General features: G+C 48.2%; 3 protein-coding genes across 3 annotated transcripts in view; 2 read left to right on the plus strand and 1 right to left on the minus strand.

Annotated features, from left to right (window-relative positions):
• ETFRF1 (electron transfer flavoprotein regulatory factor 1) overlaps window positions 1-25,788 on the plus strand; it is a 203,325-nt gene that overhangs the window by 69,386 nt on the left and 108,151 nt on the right. The gene's annotated exons all lie outside the window — the stretch shown is intronic.
• BHLHE41 (basic helix-loop-helix family member e41) lies at window positions 2,821-5,690 on the minus strand. The gene is made up of 5 exons (XM_053464425.1): window positions 5,517-5,690; window positions 5,374-5,437; window positions 5,057-5,164; window positions 4,729-4,840; window positions 2,821-3,935 (listed from the first exon to the last, which is right to left on the minus strand). Exons 1-5 carry the CDS (start codon window positions 5,576-5,578, stop codon window positions 3,097-3,099), a joined length of 1,185 nt encoding a protein of 394 aa, XP_053320400.1. The 5' UTR covers window positions 5,579-5,690; the 3' UTR covers window positions 2,821-3,096.
• SSPN (sarcospan) lies at window positions 15,014-20,719 on the plus strand. Its single transcript, XM_053464426.1, has 3 exons — window positions 15,014-15,415; window positions 18,816-18,902; window positions 20,310-20,719. Exons 1-3 carry the CDS (start codon window positions 15,137-15,139, stop codon window positions 20,673-20,675), a joined length of 732 nt encoding a protein of 243 aa, XP_053320401.1. The 5' UTR covers window positions 15,014-15,136; the 3' UTR covers window positions 20,676-20,719.

Raw genomic sequence — 25,788 nt, forward strand, 5'->3', positions numbered from 1 at the left:
CTTTCAGTAAAGAGGTTCCAAAAGAATCCAAATTTAACAGATAATCAGGAAGACGCGGCGTCGGGGGCAAAATGTCAGATGTTCTCGGTCGGGGGGTTCTCGGGTCACTGGCCGGGGCAGCCTCCTTTTGGAACCACGTACATACCCGGGAGCTTTCAGGGTTTTTACCCCAATCTCGAGGTCGTGGGGCAGATTCTCAGGGTTTTTGCCCCAGTCCTGTAGTGAAGGAGCAGATTATCTGAAATATATATAAATTTATTTATAGTTATTTGTATTATTTATTTTTTAAGAAGAATGCTTTTTGTAGGATAAATATGAAATGTAACAAAATTTTACTTTGCTGAGAGGGTGGTGGATAAGTGGAACAGCCTCCCAGCAGAGGTGGTAGAGGGTAATGCAGTGAGGGTATTAAACATGCATGGGATAGACATACGGCTGATTAAGGTTCGAGTCGTTACAGCAGGAGAAACGGCCGACTAGACGGGGGCCGCCGGGGGCCGACCTGATTAATTGATGAAAAGATTCCTTTTATTGATAAAAAGTTCTAATAAAGGATAAAATGTCGGTAACCGATAGCGACGAGCCCCGGAGGAGACGTTTTTTGGTTTATTTATTTATTTATTTCTGTAATAATTTATGACGTCACAGACCCAGCGGGGCGGCGGAACAGAAGAGCAACTTTTATTCCGGGGAAGAAAAATAATAAAATAAAAAGATATTTAACCATTCCGCACACTTTTCCTCCAAAAATCACTCATCGTCCGCGTTGTTTCCAGACGGAGGGAGCGAGCCGCTCTTACATAACATCCGAGCGCGATCCTTCGCCCCGCTGCCGTGGCAACGCACTAAATATACCGAGACGAGGTCTTCTCTAAGTCTTATTAAAAAGCTTTCTCTGCGATGATCTGCGTCACGCGGGAAACAGATCCTGAATATACCCCCTGTGGGGGCAAATAAAAACAACTCAATAAAAGCAGACGGTGTAACAGGTAGAAGACGCAGGCCACGGGGCAAATAACCCCCCCAACCCCCACCCCGGGTCGCGGCATCACTGATTTTTTTTGATGATGTAATAATAGGTAAAAACATTCAAAGTGCCCCCCGGAGGGGCTAATCTTTTTGGTTCTGTTTTTTTCAGCCACACGCGTGTAGTCATGCGGCATTCACGTGTTGAGGTACCTGCTGTGAGGGATCACCACCTGCCCCCCCCCCCACTAAGCCCCTCTTGCCGCGCTTCGTTTCTTTCCGTGCCGTCGCCGGTTAATTTAAAGGAGAAGTAACCCCTTTTTTGTTGTTTTTGCCCAACGCCCCCCCCCCCAGGAAATTCTACCCCCAGGGGGGGCGGCTGATCGGGTCGCTGCCCCCCCCGGCATGCGGATCGGGGGAGATCTTTAAATAGAGTGCGAGCTGCGCGACGAGCTATTAGAAAAAGTCACGATAACAAGATATCTACCACCACTTAACCCTCGATGTACCCCCTTAAAGGTACCCTCTTTAAGGGTAAATCCGGCTGTATGTTAGTGTCTCTACCACACGCACACGCTACACTGTACACACGGTACCCGCACACGGTACACACGGTACCCGCACACGGTACACATGGCACCCGTCCTGTATTCTCCAGTTTTAATCCAAATAAATGACTTTTATCGGCTTTATTTACAAAAATGATATCGCCAACAGGGAGGGAGTTGGGGTAAAGAAGCCCCGCTTCCCACCAGCAAGTCCTGATACGGAACGGCTCAACCTTAACCCATTCACTGCCGCTCCCCCCCGTAAAGTGCTAGCGTTTTAAGAATACATTAAATCAGACCCCCCCCCCCCCGTGAGAAACGTCTTCGGGGCAAAGTGCAAAGTTTACAAAGTGGAGCCCGAGAGACGTTCGGTAATTAAGGTGCAGCCGGAATTTACCAAAAAAGACAGAATTTCAGAGTCTTTAAAGTCCGCCGTAGAAAATACCGAATACGATGCAAACGGAGAGGTTTTTTGGGTTTTGGGGTTTTTTTTTTCCGGTTAGCGATCCAGCAGCAGATTGACGGAAACTTTGCATGGAGTTCCGTGTCTTTCGGGGGAGTTCGATATTCGCGATGCGGAAAACACAAACCAGGCGTTTTTTACAGCAAAAAAGAAACAAAAAAAACATTTTTATCTATTTATAGAAATGAAAGGAGGCGGCCGGTTCCGAGACCTCAGGGCCCCCCCGGCCAAAAAGACCCCGGAGCCGACGTCGCTCCGGCACTCCGAGGGTCCCAGTAACGCCGGTGACCTGGCCATTATGTTCTGGGGCAGCCGTTTAGCAGACGTGCGCCGGGCGCCTCGTTACGGAACGCCGGGGTGATTCGGGGCGAGGACGCCGGGAACAGAAAGTTCTGCCTGCCAGGCCGGGAATCAGCGCCGCTCGCTCTTATATAACAGGCTTAGTATTACCGAGCGGCACGTGACCCCGCGCATGCACAGCCGTTTATTAAGGAAATTCCCAGACGCCCAAACCCAGCCTAAAAATACCCCCCCCCAACAACAAAAAACAGGAGCTGCTGCCCAGAACAGGAGGGATTCGGGGAGTTTTTCTGTATTTTTTTTCTAAATAAGTTATGAAATAGTCTAAAAAAATAATAATAATAATATTGACTTTTTAACCCTTTGAGGCAGCTTCCCCCTTTTGGAGCAGAATTCCAGACAGAATCCGGATTTTCTGGAAAGATTCCGATCTGAGATCCGGAATAAAACGGGGGGGGGGGCGTTTGGGAAGCTTTGCGGTCGAGGTCGGAGGAATAGGCGCCAACACCCTCTAGAATCAGGACTGGAGACATCTGCCCCCGTTTTGTGCCCGAAGCTTACGCTCTTTTACTGTAGAAAACGTACATTCATCGTCATAAAGGGTCTGCGGCGCATTATCCCCCCCCCAAACCAAGGCTCAGCCGGCACTGCAAGGGTTAAATAAGACTAAGACCCGCGGGACCCTCCCCATCCCCCGAGGGCCGATCCGGTAATATTATTTCAGAACTCGCTACAAAGTCATTCGTCTTTTTTTTTTTTTTTTTTTTCTCGCTCTGTTGGGTCGCGGGGATTTTTTGGGGCGTTCCAGTCTTTTCGGGGTTAATTTTCCTTGGCGGGCTGCAAAAGGTCTTGTAAGGGCTCGTGGAGGTCGTCGGCCGGCACCCTGTCCGACAGTTCTGGGAGTAGGACGGGCACCTTCTCCGGGGGTAACAGCGAGGACAGGCACGGGAAGGCGCCCCCGGCCTGGGCAGATATTCCGGGGTAGATTAGGGGGATGGGGGTGGCAGCGGCCGCCGGGTAGAGGTACTTCTCCAAACCCCCCTTGTCCAGGAAGGGCATGTAGGCAGCGGCGGCAGCTGCGGCGGATGGGGAAATGAAGTAAAACGGCAAACAGAAAGGCGCCTGCTGTCCAAAGGGGCCGCCACCAAATCCCATTAAAGAGTTAAGCAGGGTGGCGTCGGCTCTCCCGGCCGCCTCGGCCCCTCCGCAGTCCGGCTTGAACCTCTTCGGGGCCGGCTCGTCCAGCGGCTCTTGTTTGACCGTCACGTTGCCCCCTCTCTGGCCCTTGGCCCCGTCGGGGGCCGTGGTTTCCGGCTTCTCGCCCTCGCCCCCGTAGCCGCTGTCGGTGTCCGTGTCGTTCTCGCTGAGCTCCACGTTGTGCGTGCGCTGGATGACCGGCACGCAGTTGGTTTGGTTCTCCAGCTTTGGGGGTCCGCGGTTGGGTGGAAGGGGGCAGGGTTTGGGGGCGGCGAGGGGCTGGAGGAGCAGCTGGCCGGACACGCTGTGCAGGTGGTTGAGCAGCTGGGTGCAGCGGGGGTCCCGGGGGGTCCAGCTCTCACACCGGCACAGATACTGAAGCACTTCTTTGGCGCAGGTCTGGAACCCGGAGTGGAACGCGTCCAGATCGGCCCGAACGGGCGACTTCATGGCGCGATCCCCTGCCCCGGCAAACAGAGAGAGGGAGAAAAGTCAACAGGGGCCACCCGCTTATCTCCGCACCGCGCCGCGCAGACATTAAAGCCCACAGCCCCCCCGAGCCTGCGCGACATTTTACGGGCTTCCCATAAAACAACACCTAGAAAGCAAACAGAGGGAAGGAGTTTTGGGAGCCGTGACTCACCCCGCGGCCGAGACGAAGCGCCAAATGCCCTCTGCCGGGCTCGGCGTTTACCGGATCACCCCTTCTACCTCCGCGCCGGGGGGGGCTCCGGGGGCAAATAACCTTTTAATTGCTCTTCAGGCTGGAACTGATAGCCCCAGATCTGCCCGAAGTGCCGGGACTTTGGCTCATTACCCCGATCACAAGCTACGACTTTCGGCTCGGGGGGGCAAATAATCGCTTTCTTAAGAATTCCCCTAAAACAGCTTCTCTATACCCGCAGTATACCCGCAGTATACCCAGTGCTGCGCGGGAACCAGCCGCTCATATAGAAATATATATCCCCGCCGCGTTTATCTTAGTAATAAAGCGATCTGGGATACAAAGTAACCGACGGGGCAGATTGAAAGGGTTAAACATGTGATGTTCTGCTGCGTTGCACAGCCAGAATTAATGGCACATTAGCGGCGGGGGAGGACGGGGTTAATAAGCTCGTCACGGGCGTAAAGTGCATATCGGCGGCAGGTCGGTCATTACGAAATACGACTGTTGAGTTACACGGTGCCAGCGGGTGTACTCGGCGCTGCGCAGTTAATCACTAACGAGGCAGGTGTGCTCGGCGCTGTACTCACCGCTCTGTAACGAGACGATCTGTTGGTGCTGCTGCTCCGTCAGCGACGTCAAACCTTTCAAGTGCTTTAAAGTTAACTCCAGAACGACAGCCTTCTCCAAGTGTCCGAGCGTCTGAGGAAAAACCCCCAAAAACAGCGCCGTTACCAAAAAATCATCCAAAAAATAGAAAAATAAGCGCAGGATGGGTGTAACCCCCCCCGCAAACCCCCCAAATACCCCCGTGTAACCGGGAGATCCGACACATTCCCCCCAAATAACCCGGCTGAGTTGGTATCCTCGCGCGCCCCGGATCAGCGGCCCCCCGGACAGCCACGGCGTGACTCTTACGGTGAGTTTGAGGTGCTCGGGCAGCAGGTCCTTCAGCTGGGCGATGCACTCGTTAATCCGGTCGCGCCGCTTCTTCTCGATGAGTCTGTGGGGCAGTTTGTACGTCTCCTGCGGGGGGAGCACACAGGGGTAACTTTGTTTGCCTGCGCGAGACGCGGATACTGGGGGGGAGGTATCAGGATCTGCCCCCCCCCCGGACACTTAGAATTCAGGGGCAGTAAAACGAAATCACTCGGAAGCAAAAGTCTGTCCGAGGATCTGCGGAAAATACCCCCCCAAAAAACAAACCCTAAATACCCCCCAAACTCCCGCCTTACCTTGCCCTCGTCCCTCTTGATGCCCCTCTTGGGCTTGCACAGGTACAGCGAGGGGTAATCCATCCTGCGGAGAAGTGACAGGTTACGAGGAGCCGCCGCGGACTTCTCCAGACCCCCCGGGGGCCGCCAAGTCAGACACTCACCCCAGGAAATCCCTGCCCTCCAGTAACTGCCTCTCCTGCAGGCTGTGCACGGCGTCCTCCATGGGCGACGGCGGCGGCGGGGACTCGGATGCAGCGTCTCGGGGGCAGAGCTCATCCGGAGCCAGCAGCTCTCCCTCTCCCCAGCTCCGCTCACTGAGCCGTCTGCTTTGCAGGGGGAAAGATGGCTGCAAAAGTCATACGAGGCCCTCAGTGGCGCCACCTGCCGGACGAGGAGGGAAGTGCAGCACAAGCAGCCTCCCCCCCGGCACCCGGCGCTCTTACACCCAAACATCGCATTTGGCACGGATGACTCTCCCCAATCGGATCGCTGTTATGTCATCGGGACACTCAAGGGTGTGCGTTTGTTTCCCTGCGTTAACCCTTGCAGTCTGGGAGCAGGGCGGCAGATACGTGGAACGGCCTCCCGGCAGAAGCGGTAGCGGCTAATCCAGCGAGGGGATTTTAAGCACGCATGGGGCGAGACCGACGACTCGTATGAATTATTTAACCCTTTGGAAGGTTTTTAAGGGTATTTTAAATGGAATTACCTGTTTATCAGAAGACTTTCGGCCGGCGGGGAAGAATAATTCTTTTTATTATTAAATAATCCGGAACAATTCCTGAAATATTATCACATTTACGTCTATTTAAAAATATATTTTTTAAATTGTATAGAAAATTAAAGTCTTGTTTTAAATAAAAAATTGCAAAGTTTTTTCCTCCCCTGCTCTTTCTTTTCTTTTCTTTTTTTGTCCGTTTTATTGTATTCTACAAATTGGACGTAAAACCTCCGATCCGGTGACGCGGAAATGGTTAATAATAACAAAGAGAAAGAAACATTTAATAATATTTTAATTTAATATTTATAGAGAACCCCAGAACCCGCCGGCAGATCGGCCCCCGGCGGCCCCCGTCTAGTCGCCCGTTTCTCCTGCTGGAAAGACTCCAACCTTAATCAGTCGTCGGTCTCGTCTTAGATTCAGGAGCCGTATGTCTATCCCATGCATGTTTAATATCCTCACTGTATTACCCTCTACCACCTCTGCTGGGAGGCTGCTCCACAAGCCTCTGACCCTTATTGTAAAATTAAAGTCACAGAAAGTGGGGGAATGAGTTGCGTTTGTGTTTTGCCCCCCGGATGGGGTGTTTGTGCCGCCGCCGCCGCTCCCTTGCTGTTATGTAACGTGTGCCGGCAGCTGTCGGATCACATGTAGAACACGTGCGCTGGCGGCCGTCTCTTCCTGCATGCGCTGTAGCGGGGCTCATGTCTGCATCACATGAAGCGCTTTAATCGCGTAACTCCTGATGCGCAGCGACACACAGAGAGCGCTTTGTGCCGAAACCTCGGGAGGCTTTTCCAAAGGTGTCAACAACATTATCTCGGCACAATCTCAGCCCTTATGTAACGTTCCCTTCCCACGGGTCCCACACGCCGGGCGGAGGATCCACGCCTCCACCTGTTACACGCCTCGCCGTGTGCGTCCAGAGCCGGGGTCACATGTTATGCTGATTCGGGGGCACTTTCGGGGCTGTGAAGGGGCAGATTGCGATTCACCGATCCGTGATTCCTGCTGGCTGGGGAGGTTTTGTTGCATTTAAATAATCCCCTGATCTAAAGAGCTTGCAATCTAATGGCGGTGGCCGGCTGACGGATGAAGATGTAATCGGATAAATGGTTAATGACCCGCAGGGGGTAGGTGGGGGCCCCGTACTCTACCGGGAAATGCCTTGGTGTTTTTGGGTGCAGGGTCCGTAACCCCCCCCCAAATAGCGGATCACAGAGTCCCTGGGGGGGGTGGCGATAATTCAGGATTCAGGAGCCGTATGTCTATCCCAGGCATGTTTAATACCCTCACTGTATTATCCTCTACCACCTCTGCTGGGAGGCCATTCCTCCTATCTACCACCCCCTCAGTAAAGTAAAACTCCCTTCCACCCCATCGCAGCCTCTGACCCTTTCGGTTTAATGATATTATTTAAGGTTGATGTCTAATTCAGCAAATTGACTAAATCTGTAAGGCTATTAATTTGCGTTTCCTGGATATTCGGCCCCCTGGATTATCGCTCGGACCCATTAGTGGCCGATCAGTCAGGAGGTTAATAGCCCCGGAGCGGCCAGCGCCGCGGCCACCATTTTTCCGCTCATTTGGATGAAAGCGGCGGCGCGGAGCAGGAATATTCTGCATAATGTCTGTAACCCGCCGTCACCCTCCATTAACCGCGCGATCAGAAGCCGCGGCCCCCGAGTCACCGGCCCCCGGCGGCTCTTTACTCCGCAACAATGTCGGGTTTTATCGTCCTCATTAGAGACGCAAATAACCCGACGGCCGCCAGCTTCCCGGACGTCACAATCTCTGACAGGTGAGCGCCGGGGGCTCCGAGCAAAACTCAGACCTTAATCAGTCGCTGGTCTCGTCTTAGATTCAGGAGCCGGATGTCTATCCCATGCATGTTTAATCCCCTCGCTGTATTACCCTCTACCACCTCTGCTGGGAGGCTGTTCCACTTATCTACCACCCTCTTTGTATTCAGAACAGCTGTATGCCCGTTCTGCGCATGTTTATATTCTGACTCTGTGACGACTCTTGGTTTCAGGCTGGAAGACTAAAGGAAAAATATAATTCTGTGTAATGATTTAAGGAGCAGATTATTATTATTATTATTATTATTATTATTATTATTATTATTATTTTATTATTATTATTTTATTTTTATTTATTATTATTATTATCATTATTATTAGTATTATTATTGTTGTTATTATTAGTAGTATTGGTATTACTCTTATTATTACTACCTTTATTATTCTTGTTTTTATTGTTATTATTATTACTTGTATTATTATTTCATGTTATTATTATTATTATTATTATTTTTATTATTATTATTATTATTTTATTATTATTATTATTTATTATTTATTATTATTTTATTATTATTTTATTTTTATTTATTATTATTATTATCATTATTATTAGTATTATTATTGTTGTTATTATTAGTAGTATTGGTATTACTCTTATTATTACTACCTTTATTATTCTTGTTTTTATTGTTATTATTATTACTTGTATTATTATTTCATGTTATTATTATTATTATTATTATTTTTATTATTATTATTATTATTTTATTATTATTATTATTATTATATAGGTATCCAAATACAGTTATTGGCTGACATCAATTGTGCCAAATATTTTTCGTTTGCCACGTAACAGATTTTCATGGAATCTGCATATAATTAGGGAAAAAGCCTCTCTTCTGTGATGATTTTTAGCATCGGGTAAGCCGGTAAATGTAAATCTCGTATATTTGGAGCATAAACCGGTGAATTAATTTGTTAAATGGTTCAAACGTGTTTTTGGAGAGTTCTTCAGTTTGTAGAAATCCGGAAAATGGTTAATTTTCTTTAAATAAAATACAAATAATCTCCCCAATAATTCCCCAAAGCTTTCATCGCTTTAATCTTTGTTATAAACGCTTTTTATTACCCAGACCGCGGCCGGTAGTCGCCACGAACGCTCTTCCTCGTCTTGGAAATATTTGTAACATTTTAATGAACTATTGAACTCGCCGTCTCGTCGCTCGAAAACCACAAAAATAAAACAGGAAAAACGCGAAGGGAGCGGAATTATCAAAAAAACAAAAAAAAAAACTTCTATTTTGTTATTTATTTCTTGAGCAAAAACTGCTGAAATTGTCTTAAAAAAGCAGGTTTTGGGGCAGGTTTTTCACGATATCTGGTTCTGGATTTCTGTCTCGGCAAACCAAGCGGCGGGGGGTATTTTGGAGAGGGGGGTATTTTAAAGTGCAGGAAATAAATTCTGCCCCAAGTAGGGAATGAAACATTATCGATACTTTGTATCAGCAGCAATTTTTGGAACGTTCTTCGTTGAGCGTTCTGACTTAAGACCTCGGCTGGACTCCAGACTGCCTGACCTCGGCTGAACTCCAGGCTGCCTGCCCTGACCTTGGCTGGACTCCAGGCTGCCTGCCCTGACCTCGGCTGGACTCCAGGCTGCCTGCCCTGACCTAGGCTGGAATCCATGCTGCCTGCCCTGACCATGGCTGGACTCCAGGCTGCCTGCCCTGACCTCGGCTGGACTCCAGGCTGCCTGACCTCGGCTGGACTCCAGGCTGCCTGCCCTGATCTCGGCTGGACTCCAGACTGCCTGCCCTGACCTCGGCTGGACTCCAGCCTTGGCCCTTTTCTAAGTAAAGGGGGATCATCCCAAGCCCCCACATCAACGAAACCAACACAACTCATTCTATACATACGTTATTATTACATATTAATGTATATATCGCCATCATACTCCACTGCGCTGCACGATCGACCCGAGCAGCCCTGTAACCGGTTTTAAAGCTTTCCTGCCCTGTCTCTGGTTTGGGTCGTGGGGGGCATTTCTATAAAAAATAAACGCAAAATAGAATATATATATATTTAATATTTATAAAAAATTCAGCTTTATATAAAAATTTAAAGATTTGTTTTTTATGGACAATTTATACTGAAAGCCGATAATAATGAGTCAGATTAATGAATTGTCTGAAATCCCCTCTTTTCACGAGTAAACACGGTTTGTTTATTTATTCTCAGTGAAAGAACGCATTTTCTGGCTTCGGTGCCGCAACAAACTGGGCTAAAAATCGATTTTTCACACACAAGGAGTTCGAAATCAAATCATATGACATTCCGGATGTTTATTGCAGAGCGTCTCGCACGCACCTACACACACATACATGTTTGGGTCAGTATTTGGGAGGCTCCTTTCTCATCTCCAACACCCGGACACCTACACGTGGACCTATAACTGCCCCGGGCCGTCTGCTATGTCTATATAGAGGGCAGTTTACCCTACCTGTGGGGAAAGAGTATATAATATATAATATGAGGAATATACAGGGGGAGAGTATATAATATATAATATGAGGAATATACAGGGATATAACGGGTTATAAGGACGGGATTAGTTATACGGGGGGAGAGTATATAATATATAATATGAGGAATATACAGGCATATAACGGGTTATAAGGACGGGATAAGTTATACGGGGGGGGAGAGTATATAATATATAATATGAGGAATATACAGGATATAACGGGTTATAAGGACGGGATTAGTTATACGGGGGAGAGTATATAATATATAATATGAGGAATATACAGCGATATAACGGGTTATAAGGACGGGATTAGTTATACGGGGGGAGAGTAAATAATATATAATATGAGGAATATACAGGGATATAACGGGTTATAAGGACGGGATTAGTTATACGGCCGGAGAGTATATAATATATAATATGAGGAATATACAGCGATATAACGGGTTATAAGGACGGGATTAGTTATACGGCCGGAGAGAATATAAAATATAATATGAGGAATATAGAGCGATATAACGGGTTATAAGGACGGGATTAGTTATACGGGGGAGAGTATATAATATATAATATGAGGAATATACAGGGATATAACGGGTTATAAGGACGAGATTAGTTATACGGGGGAGAGTATATAATATATAATATGAGGAATATACAGCGATATAACGGGTTATAAGGACGGGATTAGTTATACGGGGAGGAGAGTATATAATATATAATATGAGGAATATACAGGATATAACGGGTTATAAGGACGGGATTAGTTATACGGGGGGAGAGTATATAATATATAATATGAGGAATATACAGGCATATAACGGGTTATAAGGACGGGATTAGTTATACGGGGGAGAGTATATAATATATAATATGAGGAGTATACAGGATATAACGGGTTATAAGGACGGGATTAGTTATACGGGGGAGAGTATATATTATATAATATGAGGAATATACAGGATATAACGGGTTATAAGGACGGGATTAGTTATACGGGGGGAGAGTATATAATATATAATATGAGGAATATACAGGCATATAACGGGTTATAAGGACGGGATTAGTTATACGGGGGAGAGTATATAATATATAATATGAGGAATATACAGGATATAACGGGTTATAAGGACGGGATTAGTTATACGGGGGAGAGTATATAATATATAATATGAGGAATATACAGGATATAACGGGTTATAAGGACGGGATTAGTTATACGGGGGGAGAGTATATAATATATAATATGAGGAATATACAGGATATAACGGGTTATAAGGATGGGATTAGTTATACGGCCGGAGAGTATATAATATATAATATGAGGAATATACAGGATATAACGGGTTATAAGGACGGGATTAGTTATACGGGGGGAGAGTATATAATATATAATATGAGGAATATACAGGGATATAACGGGTTATAAGGACGGGATTAGTTATATAGCTGGAGAGTATATAATATATAATATGAGGAATATACAGGATATAACGGGTTATAAGGACGGGATTAGTTATACGGGGGGAGAGTATATAATATATAATATGAGGAATATACAGGGATATATAACGGGTTATAAGGACGGGATTAGTGATACGGGGGGAGAGTATATAATATATAATATGAGGAATATACAGGGATATATAACGGGTTATATCGGTGTAAATGTTTTTTTGTAATACTAAGTACCGCTCTTTATACCCCGCAGAGGGGCTTTTGGGGGCAGCTGTCTGTTTCCTTCTATCCTCTAACCCCTCGTGTCTCCGGAGCGTGATTGTCGGCGGCGGCTGATAATGAATGGCGTGTGTTCAGCGCACGTTCCCGCCGCCCGTCACCTTAAACCTCCTTGTAATCCCTGTTTAAACCGGAGAAAGCTGCACAGGGCGGGCGATGCGATCCCGGCGGCCGCGCTCGGCAAACAAAACCACGTCCTTCATCGCTGCCGTATTCACTGTTTTGCCCTTTTGACTTCTTCGGACTGGCGGCAAAAACACATTTCTGCACCGAGATGGATTCACGGGGTGCAGCTTGCGTTTAACCCTTTGCAGTCACATGAGCTCTGACCCACTCAGACGTCTTGCCCAAGGGGTTAAACCTGCACGATTCCTAAGACTGATAATAATTGGGATTGGCCGTGGAATCCCCAAAACTGACATCACCTCTGTCATTCATATTAAATATTAATAACTACATTTTACACGCCAGATATGGTAGTGGATGCACAGACCAGCCATACAGCAGAGGTGGGGGTATTCGAGGCTGCCGGGCTGTGCGGTTTATACAGGAATGAGCAGACCGGGTGGGAAGTGTTAATTATCGGTTTATAAACCTTTATTTCCGCTGATTTAATTTACCTTCGTACACCAAATAAATCTGCCCCCTCTGCCCCAGGCCGGTACTTCAGCAAACGGCGGCTGCGGGGAGGCCGGTGCTCGCCGGCTGAATGCAGAAAGCGCATTATTCCTTTATTGACTCATTAGTCGCGCCGCGCATGGATATTCGGAGCTCACGGGGGGAGGCGGGGGGCAAAACCAAAAGGAGAACCAAACCAGGGGTATTTGGGTGGCCGGGGGCAGTTTCTCACAATTCGTTCATCGTGGTATAACCTCTGCGCGCTCGGCCCCTGCCCGGAAATACTTGCTTTATCGCCACATTTTGCCCCGTTCATCGCAGCCGCCTCCGTGTCGCCGCAAGTCCTGATAGGTCGAAAGGTTTTGTTGCCGTAGCTTCTCAAACGACTGATTAAGGTTTGAGTCGTTACAGCAGGAGAAACGGTGACTAGACGGGGGCCGCTGGGGGCCGATCTGCCAGCGCGTTCTGGGTTTCTGTGTCCGGTGTTACCGGGTATCACAGCCGGCGGCCACCAAATATTTTCTTTGTTTTTCTGACTAATTGGTTATTTTGGGGGCTCCTAAAATATCAGATATTAGGTAAACGCTGAATATTCCGTTCGCTGCTCGGACTTCGCCCGGAAAATTCTGACTTTTTCTTCTTCTTTAGAAATTCAGAACTTTTAACGATTAAATTGAGAAAAAAAGTGGCAGCCGGGGGTGAGAAAGGAAAGCTGTTCACACATCCCACCCACCTGCCCGCGTCACGCACCCCGCGAGAGGAGCCCGAGACGTCACGTTACACCGCTCGTTAACCCGCTCATTGCCAGAGACCTGCAACCCCAGCAACCACTGCTGGCCATAAATGGGTTAAACACGTTCCAGTCGAGTGGCCAATCGTTTTTTTGCCTTTGGTGTTCATTAAACCCAAAGGGTTAAACAATTCTTTGGCATCACTATGAAATGTCACTCCCATCACTTTCATCACTCTCATCACCCCCATCACTCTCAGCACTCTCATCACTCCCATCACTCGCATCACTCCCATCACTCTCATCACTCCCATCACCCCCATCACTCTCAGCACTCTCATCACTCCCATCACTCTCATCACTCGCATCACTCGCATCACTCCCATCACTCGCATCACTTGCATCACTCCCATCACTCTCATCACTCGCATCACTCGCATCACTCCCATCACTCTCATCACTCGCATCACTCGCATCACTCCCATCACTCTCATCACTCGCATCACTCGCATCACTCCCATCACTCTCATCACTCGCATCACTCGCATCACTTTCATCACTCTCATTAATCGCATCACTCTCAGCACTCCCATCACTCTCATCACTCTCATCACTCGCATCACTCCCATCACTCCCATCACTCTCATCACTCTCATCACTCTCATCACTCCCATCACTCTCATCACTCTCATCACTCGCATCACTCCCATCACTGGGAGGCAGCTGGGCTTTTTTGGAAGCCGGTGCGGTTGCTGTGTTGAATGCGATTGGGTTAGAAACTGAATATGATTTTTTTTCACATTAATGACGCTGCAGGAAGGAAATATAGATTGCAAGCTTTTCAGGCTACTGCGCTTTATCTGAAATAACGTCCTGCCTTTTTTTAATAATTTTTTTTTAATGAACATTTTTTTCTGTATTTCCCGGGATTTAATGGGAATTATCAGGAAAGACCAGAAATGAATCTATTAATAGAGAGGCTCTCATCAACCCTTTCGGCGCCTGAGAGGAGCGCAGCCCCCACTACCTGCTGCCGTGTGCAAAAGTTTGACAAATTACACTTTTTGTGGGTTTTTTTTAGTTAAAATACGTTAATGTGGCCTGAACCGCAAACAAACATAAACGTTATGCTTTCTGCAGATTTTAAGGCACGATTGTGCATGCGGCGTGGCGCCAGCGTTCTGGGCTGGGAAGGGTTAAGCTCCTTTGTGTCTTGATTTCGGGAGGGGGGTCTCGGATCGCAGGGTGGGCAGCCCCGACGTCACGTCTCACTGTGGGGTGTATCTGGTTGGCTTGTGCCTGGGCTTCATTGGCATTCCCGGTGCACACGCGTGTGCGTGTATACATGTATTTATTGTGAAAACGTTTCACCAGGAGATTCGTCTGGTACACAGTGTGTCCCGCGTGTAAGCGTGTGTAAGCGTCTGTAAGTGTGTGTAAGCGTGTGTACACGCGTGTGCCGGTTTCCCTGCAGTCGGTCGGCAGTCCGTTACCCCCCTAGCAGCCCCCTCTTCTCCCGGCTATTAGTGGCATTTAAAGTCCCCGAATGTTTTCCATATTAGTTCAGCCCCGCGATTCCCAAATCCCAGATCCCCCCGCGGGCAGCCAGCGGCCGGCCGATCGCAGCCTCTCCGGGCGTCCGAATGGGAAAACAAGGAGCGTCCCCTAATACCCCAGCCGTGGCCCCGGGCGGGGAGCAGGGGGCAGATCAGCCCCAGAAGAAAAACGCCAAGAAGAAGAAGAAGGAGGCCAAAGCCGGGCCGCAGGAGGAGTCGCACCGGTGCTGCGGTTGCCGCTTCCCTCTCCTGGTCGCCCTGCTCCAGCTGGCCCTCGGCGTGGCCATCGCCGTGCTGGCTTTCATCATGGCCGCCAGCTGCTCCTCGCTGCCGGTCAGAGATACCCCGCACTGGGCTGGCATCATTGTAAGCATCGAGCTGCACGGACCCCCTTAACACTAACCCACTGCATGATCATAGCTGGGGGGGGCTAACACGGAGCATGCGGGACCCCCGGCGATCTATCCCCTGATTATCAGACACAAAGGGTTAATAGTTAACAATCCTGTTCTGTGCCCAGTGATGGCATTTTTACCCCCCTTCACCGAGCCTCAGGTAGCGAAGGGGTTAAGTTACCACCTCCCAGTCTGTGTTATTTTTATGGCTAAACGTTCCATATTTTGCAACAAAATAACAATAAATTCAACAATAAGTGACACTAAATTACAGGAAATGAGAACAATTCTAATAATCAGAGTGAAAATTGCTATTTAACCCAAAAATATCAAATGAAAACGTCCCCGGCATTTGATTGGTTAACGCGTTCTCCGTCCCGCCGTCTCCACCCAAAAAAAACCTGCGCAGCGTTGTTTTTTTGTTTCCATTTAATTTTTTTAGGAATTATTCATAATAATCCTCGCTCTGAGCAAAAATTCATTTATGATGCCCCCCCCGATGCCACATCTCTCTGCCCCAATGCCCCTCTTCCCTCCCCCTAATGCCCCCTTTTCCTCCCCCGATGCCCCTCTTTTCTAGGAGGTCAGAATGTTTGCTGGGTATGAGGGGATCGCAGGGTTCTACGGCCCTAAAAGCCCCGATAATGTGTATAGAAACAGCAGAGACGCTGTTTTTCTTTGGTGTTAATTGCAATCCCTGCAAACCCTAACTAGATCCTTTCTGTGATCCATGTGGGGGCTTCCTGTACAGCTCCAAACGTGCGTAGATTGGTGCCCGCTAAGCATATTCTTTGCCAAACATTGTTTGGGGCATTATGTGGCTGTACGGGTCACTCAACCAACTTGCCCCCGAACCAAACGTTACCAACCCTCCCTGGGAGCGGATCGGGCAGATACTAATCTATCGTTTCTTTTTTGGATTCCGTGGTTACCGCGCCCGGAGTTATTATTGTCCGTTATTCTCCATAGTTTTACGCCGTCAGATTTATTTCGGGTCACGCAGAATGTGAGCATGATTCACGGGGGACGTCTCCACTCGCTTCGTGATATATTTACCCCGCCTCAGAACGGCATGTGCCCCCCACCCCACCCCCGACCTGCCCCGCGCCCGGCCGCAGGCGGAAGCTGCAGACCCACAACTTTTCCACATTTATAAAGAGAGAAGTAAAAACGAGACGCGAAAAACGAGAAGTCAGAAAGCGGCAGAAAGTTTCGGTTTTTATCCTCCAGGAATCATCGGAATTCGGCTCAAAGTTTCCAAAAAGTGGCCTTTAAACAAAAAAAAGAACCCGGAAATTCCCCCAAAATGTGATGCAGAAATTGTTTTCAGAATCCAACTCTGATCACCCTCAGCCATAGTAGTTTAGAAACCCAAAACCTGCCGGCAGATCGGCCCCCATCCGGCCCCCGTCTAGTCGCCCGTTTCTCCTGCTGTAAAGACTCAAACCTTAATCAGTCGCTGGTCTCGTCTTAGATTCAGGAGCCGTATGTCTATCCCATGCATGTTTAATCCCCTCGCTGTATTACCTCTACCACCTCTGCTGGGAGGCTGTTCCACTTATCCAGCACCCTCTCAGTAAAGTAAAATACCTTCTAATGGTTTCATGTCCCACAATCCAGGATTCTGGGTACTGACGGGTCACACAGTGCGCGTCACCAACACGCCTGCAACACATGTGACCCCAAAGGCCACGTCACACGGCCACGTTTACCACATGGCTGACATCAGTCCTGCAGAAATCTAACTCATCATAGTTGTAATAACATATAATATATATCAGATATAACGCATAATAATTTATTCGGGGAGTGATTCTGGTGCTCAGTTAGAATCATTGTCTTATCACCATGGTAACAACGGAATGATGCAATCAGCAAGAACATTCCACCGGTCGCCATGAGGATAAGACCGCGCGTCAGGACTTATGTATGGAAACTGATATTTCCCAGCATGCGCTGGGGTTCCTCTTCCTGATTGGCCGCTTAGTTTATATATTTTTGTAAAGTGTAACGCGTGAATTGTAAAAATATATATATATCCCCCACTCTTTAAGAGAATCACAATTATTTTGGCGCCCCGTCTCCTCTCCCGCAGCTCCGCTTCTTCTCTTGCCTCTTCTATATTTTCTCCTGTCTTCTTTCTTCGCCTGCTTCTCCCTGCTATCAGCTCTGTTGACCAGAAAAGGGCAGATCGCGGATGCTCACCACCTGGACAGCACCCCCTGTTCCACCAATCAGGGGAGAGGATGTGCGCGGGGGCTCCACCCTTTTGAGGAAGCGCTCTGTAAGGCCTGGTCAACAGAGCAGATACCGGGGAGAAGCGGACGAAGAAAGAAGACAGAAGAAAGAAGAGGTAGGGGACACGGAGGCACTCAGTGGAGAAGGTAGGGAGACATTGGGAGAGAGAGAGTGAGAGAGAGTGAGTGAAAGTGTGCGAAATTGAGCGTGTGAAAGAGCAGGAGTAAGTGTGAGTTTGAGAGCGTAAGAGTGAGAGAGTGAGAATGTGAGAGAGTGTGAGTAAGAATGAGTGAGCGTGTGTTTGTTGTTACATTTTGAAGTGGGGGTTCGGGGGGTGCTGCTCGTGACACTTTATTTCGGCCCACGGGGGTCTCGGCTCTGAAGCAGCTCGTGAGTCTTTGAGATGCGGCTTTCTGCTTATTTACGCTTTTATTCCCAATGTTACGGACATGTGAGGGAGACGCGGCTTTCGTGCCGACTTCCCCGTCAGATCAATAATGGAACAGAGAGCAACAAATCGGAGGCTGCGGGTGTCACGGGACTCGCAACACGCAATAAACACGCAATAAACACGCAATAAACACGCAATAAACACGCAGGAGGGGAAGCGCCAGGTCCGGGGGGGGCGTGCAGAGGAGGCGAGCAGCTTTACTCCGTCTCTAATACAATACATTACCCAGAATCCCCGGCTGGGGGTCTGTATGCCGGGTGATTATGGGGTACGGGGGGGGTTATTACCCAGAATCCCCGGCTGGGGGTCTGTATGCTGGGGTGATTATGGGGTATGGGGGGTTATTACCAAGAATCCCCAGCTGGGGGTCTGTATGCCGGGTGATTATGGGCTACGGGGGGTTATTACCCAGAATCCCCGGCTGGGGGTCTGTATGCCGGGTGATTATGGGGTACGGGGGGTTATTACCCAGAATCCCCGGCTGGGGGTCTGTATGCCGGGTGATTATGGGGTACGGGGGGGGGTTATTACCCAGAATCCCTGGCTGGGGGTCTGTATGCCGGGTGATTATGGGGTACGGGGGGGGGGGTTATTACCGTGAATCCCCGGCTTTATAACTGACCGTACCGATGATGTCATTGAATCTGTTCACTAATCTGTGATGTAATACCTCCTGTTCCAGGTGAGCGCGGTGGCCGTCCTCGGGCTGTTCCTGCTCTGCCTCCCCTACCTCCCCGACGAGAAGACTTCCTGTCAGTTTGCCCTGAAGGTGAGGATAACATGGAGCCGTTACTGCAGGCGGGTTTGTGGCCCTCGATTCATTATTTCAGGAGCCAAGCTTCTCCGGGTCTTGGAATGGCCTCCATTGGGCGATGGGCGCTGCTGGTTCCGACCAATGGTGTTGTCCCAATCGGTAAAGATGGCCGCTCGTCAGGCAGACCACATTCGTCAGGCAGACCACATCCTGGTAAAAGGCCTCCTGTGTTGTCTCGGAGAGAGCGCCCCCTGCTGGCAGAGACTGTTATTTACCCCCCCCATGTAATGAGCCTGACAAACACCCCACACAAACAACGCCCCCAATGCAGAGACAGGCCGAGAGGGGTACTGCAGGCGTAGCGGTAACACGCGGAGCGAGCGGCAGCCCAGCCGCCGCTACATTTCTCTAAAAATAAAATAAAAATAATGCAAATCCCTTCATAATTATCTCATTCCGGCCCCCAAAAAAGGGACTTATTAACTAATTAGAGAAATCCTGCAAATGTGAAGTGAATGTAAACGCACGCGTGTATACATGTGACACGCACACGCCTATACCCACGCGATGCACAAACACACAGCCACACGTGACACGCGTGCACAGACCCATGTGACTGTTTGCTGAGCAGTCATGAGACCCAAAGCTGGCGAGGAATTTCATCTTGGGAAGAGGGTTGTGTTTTTTACATCGCGCCCCCCCCGGGGCTGCTTGTCTTTACCCCCCCGGGGGCGGTCATGTGAGCCGTCTTTTGACGGGCGCCTCGTGCCTCCTAATGTCGTTATCTGGCGTTTAATTAACTCGCCGGAGATTTACGATGTTTTTTCGATTCACGAGGATCCGGATTCGATATTCTGAATAAAAACGGAGCGTCGAAAAGAAACAGAAAAAACATCCCCCTCGACTAAAAATATTAAAATCTAAGACAAGCGGGCTCGCGTCTGCCGGCCTGGGCATCGATGGGTTAACATCGTTCGGTTATCCGTGTTTTTGTCTTAGCAGAGCGTACAGAGCACTTAAAGTGTATTTTTTACTTTACTGAGAGGGTAGTAGATAAGTGGAACAGACTCCCAGCTGGAGCGGTAGAGGCTAATACATGGGAGGGAGGAGGGGCACAGGGTTTTGGGACTCAAAGAAGGACTGGCCCCATTTCACAGGGACACTTGGCAGGTATGCTGGCTTTTAGGGCAGTAGCACCCTGTGATAATGATATTTTGGGGGGGTGCAGAGCACGCGGTTCGCACCAAACATGGCGGAGTGACTTCTCTGCAGCCAATAGAATGGCAGGATGCCAGCGGCAAGGCGCCCCGGCCCCAAATAGGGAGCCAATCACCTCGATCCGTCTCTCGCGGCATTCCGATGTTTTTTGCTGCTCCTTTAAATTTCCTTAAAGTGACGGCGTCCATTTTTATTTTTTTGCAGCTGAGCTACTTCCTCCTCAGCACCCTCAGCCTGGTGATCTGTGTCATGGCCGTGGCATTCGCCGCCTACCACTACTCCCTCATCACCCAGTACACGTGCGAGATGGCGGCCGGCTCCTGCCAGTGCACGCTGGACCCCTCCGACCCGCTGAGCCGGACCTTCGCGTACCGGGACGTGGCGGACTGCGGCGTGGTCACCGGCACCGTCAAGGTCTTCGTCCTGCTGCAGATGACTCTGAACCTCTTGCTGGCGCTCGTCTGCCTGGCCGCCTGCTTCGTCATGTGGAGAGATCGATACCAGGTCTTCTACGCCGGAGCGTGGCTTCAGGGGCCGGCGGCCGACGAGACCCCGCAGCAAAAAGTATAGCGGCTGCCGGCCCCGGACCCCGCGAGAAAAATAGAGAAAAATAATAGAGAAAAATATATACGCCAGCGGAAATAACCAAATCCGGACAGTTATCCATATTCCTGCAAAAGCCTTTGTTGAAGGCTGTTCCATTTATCTACCACCCTCTTTACTGAGTGTGGAAGTAGAACAGCCTCCCAGCAGAGGTGGTAGAGGGTAATACAGTGAGGGTATTAAACATGCGTGGGATAGACATACGGCTCCTGAATCTAAGACGAGACCAACGACTGATTAAGGTTTGAGTCTTTACAGCGGGAGAAACGGGCGACTAGACGGGGGCCGCCGGGGGCCGATCTGGTTCTGGGTGTATAAAGGTGACATTTAATCGAGATAAACGCCGCGTTAACATTTTTGTTAGGTTTCGTTTTTACGTTTTTACTGTAATAATCACCGGCCGCGTCTTTCGGGGGCCGGAACGATGCGGACAGAGAAGACGTTTTGTAGGCGAAGGGGTTAATTTCTTTGCGTTTAGTCTTCTGGCCTAGAAAGGGTTAAAGCCTCATGTGATTTATTCACAAGTTTCAAACCATAATCCCAGATCTCGTGCAAATCGGCTCCGCCGGGAGCGCCCGTCGCGGGTGAGCGGAGGGGTCAGCGGTAATTGGTGGACCCCTGAAACCGGGACTGGAGAGACGAGCCGGTCTTCTGGATCCTTCTGTTTCGTTTTTTTCCTGTTGATTTTTTTTTGCTTTAGGGAGGGGGAGGGTTGTTTTTTGTACTTTACCGAGAGGGTGGTAGATAAATGGAACAGCCTGCCAGCAGAAGCAGAAGAGGGTAATACAGTAAGGGGGGGGGTCTGGAGTCCTGCACCAGTTAGAAAGTTGTTACAAAGTTTGAAGTGGAATACGAGTGGGAATCGGAGCGCCGGAGGCCGGGATCCTCCCTGCCAAATATTTGTGTTTTTCCATCATAAGAGACAAGAATTATTATTAAAAATATATAAATTTTATAACACAAACTGCTGAGCTGCTAAGGCAACAATACGGAAAGTTCTCTGCGCTCCGGGATACTCGGGGACACTCTGGGGTACTCTGGGATACTCTGGGGTACTCTGGGGATACTCTGGGGGTACTCCGGGATACTCTGGGGTACTCCGGGATACTCTGGGGTACTCTGGGGGTACTCCGGGATACTCTGGGGTACTCCGGGATACTCTGGGGTACTCTGGGATACTCTGGGGTACTCTGGGATACTCTGGGGGTACTCTGGGATACTCTGGGGGTACTCTGGGGTACTCTGGGGTAAATGCGTTATTTTGTCACATTGAACACACCTTCTCCTTTAAATGTCCACCATGTTTTTTTCTTTGAGTTGCGTTGAGATTCTCTTCCAGCCAATCACAGCAAGCCTTTATCCTGAGCAACCATTGAAAAGTTGGCTGAGGGATACGGATTCTACCACCCTGCAGAGTGAGAGGGGGGGATTCTTAAAGGAAACTCATCGCTTTTAGCAGTATTTACAACAATACCCCCAGGAGGGGCCGGGAGGGAAGTTTATTATTATATTATATATTAACAATCCAGGCAAAACCGCATGGGGCAACAGTGCGGGCGGCGCGGCTTACTGCCCTCTGACATCACAAATGTAACGGTTTTACAGGGTATTTTGCTTGACAATCAAAATAAAACCGGATCAATTTATGAAGGAAAAGGACATTTTCCAAAAAAAAAAACAAAATCCAATAGAAATAATTTTACGATCTTTTACCAAATAAAAAGGGGCGTCGTCCTTTATCTGACTGCGAAACGCGTTGTCTGATTTTTATGAACTCAAATCCTGTAACGTGAATTCTAAATCCAAGTTCTGGGGGGGAAAAAAACTTTTCACAAAAACTAAAATTGATCTTTTTTAAAAATGCCAGATTCGGGAAAATGTCACGAAATGGTCTGAAATGTGCTATTAGATAATAAAGTGTTAATTCTGGTAGTAACTTTGTTGCGATGATCAGCGCGGTATCCGTCTGTCACCGAGTAACAGGTGAAAGATATTATGTTACAATAACGCGCGGTGACATTTACTACGGGGCTGAAATAATTCTTCTTTGGATCGGCTCCAAAAGAATGAGTGAAACGATATATTCTGGAAATTGCAGGAAAACAACTTTCTTTGCTCTATTTTTTAATAAACAAAATTATTTCCTATTTCTGTCATTTCTCTAAAACATTATCGGCTGTTTAAGACTTGAAGGTTTTTTGCCGGTTTATTAAAAAAAAAAATTAAGTTACAGCGGATCTTCCACCATTTCTTACAGCACTGGGGGGTTATATTACTGTATACAGCGCTGGGGGTTATATTACTGTATACAGCGCTGGGGGTTATATTACTGTATACAGTGCTGGGGGTTATATTACTGTATACAGCGCTGGGGGTTATATTACTGTATACAGCGCTGGGGGTTATATTACTGTATACAGCGCTGGGGGGGTTATATTACTGTATACAGCGCTGGGGGTTATATTACTGTATATAGTGCTGGGGGTTATATTACTGTATACAGTGCTGGGGGTTATATTACTGTATACAGCGCTGGGGGGGTTATATTACTGTATACAGCGCTGGGGGTTATATTACTGTATACAGTGCTGGGGGTTATATTACTGTATACAGCGCTGGGGGTTATATTACTGTATACAGTGCTGGGGGGTTATATTACTGTATACAGCGCTGGGGGTTATATTACTGTATACAGCGCTGGGGGTTATATTACTGTATACAGCGCTGGGGGTTATATTACTGTATACAGCGCTGGGGGTTATATTACTGTATACAGCGCTGGGGGGTTATATTACTGTATACAGTGCTGGGGGTTATATTACTGTATACAGTGCTGGGGGTTATATTACTGTATACAGCGCTGGGGGGGTTATATTACTGTATACAGCGCTGGGGGGTTATATTACTGTATACAGCGCTGGGGGTTATATTACTGTATACAGCGCTGGGGGTTATATTACTGTATACAGCGCTGGGGGTTATATTACTGTATACAGCGCTGGGGGTTATATTACTGTATACAGCGCTGAGGGGGTATTACTGTATACAGCGCTGGGGGGTTATATTACTGTATACAGTGCTGGGGGTTATATTACTGTATACAGTGCTGGGGGTTATATTACTGTATACAGTGCTGGGGGTTATATTACTGTATACAGCGCTGGGGGTTATATTACTGTATACAGCGCTGGGGGTTATATTACTGTATACAGTGCTGGGGGTTATATTACTGTATACAGCGCGGGGGGTTATATTACTGTATACAGCGCTGGGGGTTATATTACTGTATACAGCGCTGGGGGTTATATTACTGTATACAGCGCTGGGGGTTATATTACTGTATACAGCGCTGGGGGTTATATTACTGTATACAGCGCTGGGGGGTTATATTACTGTATACAGTGCTGGGGGTTATATTACTGTATACAGTGCTGGGGGTTATATTACTGTATACAGCGCTGGGGGGGTTATATTACTGTATACAGCGCTGGGGGGTTATATTACTGTATACAGTGCTGGGGGTTATATTACTGTATACAGTGCTGGGGGTTATATTACTGTATACAGCGCTGGGGGTTATATTACTGTATACAGCGCTGGGGGTTATATTACTGTATACAGCGCTGGGGGTTATATTACTGTATACAGCGCTGGGGGTTATTACTGTATACAGTGCTGGGGGTTATATTAATGTATACAGTGCTGGGGGGGTTATATTACTGTATACAGCGCTGGGGGGGTTATATTACTGTATACAGCGCTGGGGGGTTATATTACTGTATACAGCGCTGGGGGGTTATATTACTGTATACAGCGCTGGGGGGTTATATTACTGTATACAGCGCTGGGGGTTATATTACTGTATACAGCGCTGGGGGGTTATATTACTGTATACAGCGCTGGGGGTTATATTACTGTATACAGCGCTGGGGGTTATATTACTGTATACAGCGCTGGGGGTTATATTACTGTATACAGCGCTGGGGGTTATATTACTGTATACAGCGCTGGGGGTTATATTACTGTATACAGTGCTGGGGGTTATATTACTGTATACAGCGCTGGGGGTTATATTACTGTATACAGCGCTGGGGGTTATATTACTGTATACAGCGCTGGGGGTTATATTACTGTATACAGCGCTGGGGGGTTATATTACTGTATACAGTGCTGGGGGTTATATTACTGTATACAGTGCTGGGGGTTATATTACTGTATACAGCGCTGGGGGGTTATATTACCGTATACAGTGCTGGGGGTTATATTACTGTATACAGTGCTGGGGGTTATATTACTGTATACAGCGCTGGGGGTTATATTACTGTATACAGCGCTGGGGGTTATATTACTGTATACAGCGCTGGGGGTTATATTACTGTATACAGCGCTGGGGGTTATTACTGTATACAGTGCTGGGGGTTATATTAATGTATACAGTGCTGGGGGGGTTATATTACTGTATACAGCGCTGGGGGGGTTATATTACTGTATACAGCGCTGGGGGGTTATATTACTGTATACAGCGCTGGGGGGTTATATTACTGTATACAGCGCTGGGGGTTATATTACTGTATACAGCGCTGGGGGTTATATTACTGTATACAGCGCTGGGGGTTATATTACTGTATACAGCGCTGGGGGTTATATTACTGTATACAGCGCTGGGGGGTTATATTACTGTATACAGCGCTGAGGGGGTATTACTGTATACAGCGCTGGGGGTTATATTACTGTATACAGCGCTGGGGGTTATATTACTGTATACAGCGCTGGGGGTTATATTACTGTATACAGCGCCGGGGTTATATTACTGTATACAGCGCTGGGGGTTATATTACTGTATACAGTGCTGGGGGTTATATTACTGTATACAGCGCTGGGGGGTTATATTACTGTATACAGCGCTGGGGGTTATATTACTGTATACAGCGCTGGGGGTTATATTACTGTATACAGCACTGGGGGGTTATATTACTGTATACAGCGCTGGGGGGTTATATTACTGTATACAGCGCTGGGGGGTTATATTACTGTATACAGCGCTGGGGGTTATATTACTGTATACAGCGCTGGGGGTTAT

This window comes from Spea bombifrons, chromosome 4 (genome assembly GCF_027358695.1).
Source record: "Spea bombifrons isolate aSpeBom1 chromosome 4, aSpeBom1.2.pri, whole genome shotgun sequence".
Lineage (NCBI taxonomy): Eukaryota > Metazoa > Chordata > Amphibia > Anura > Pelobatidae > Spea > Spea bombifrons.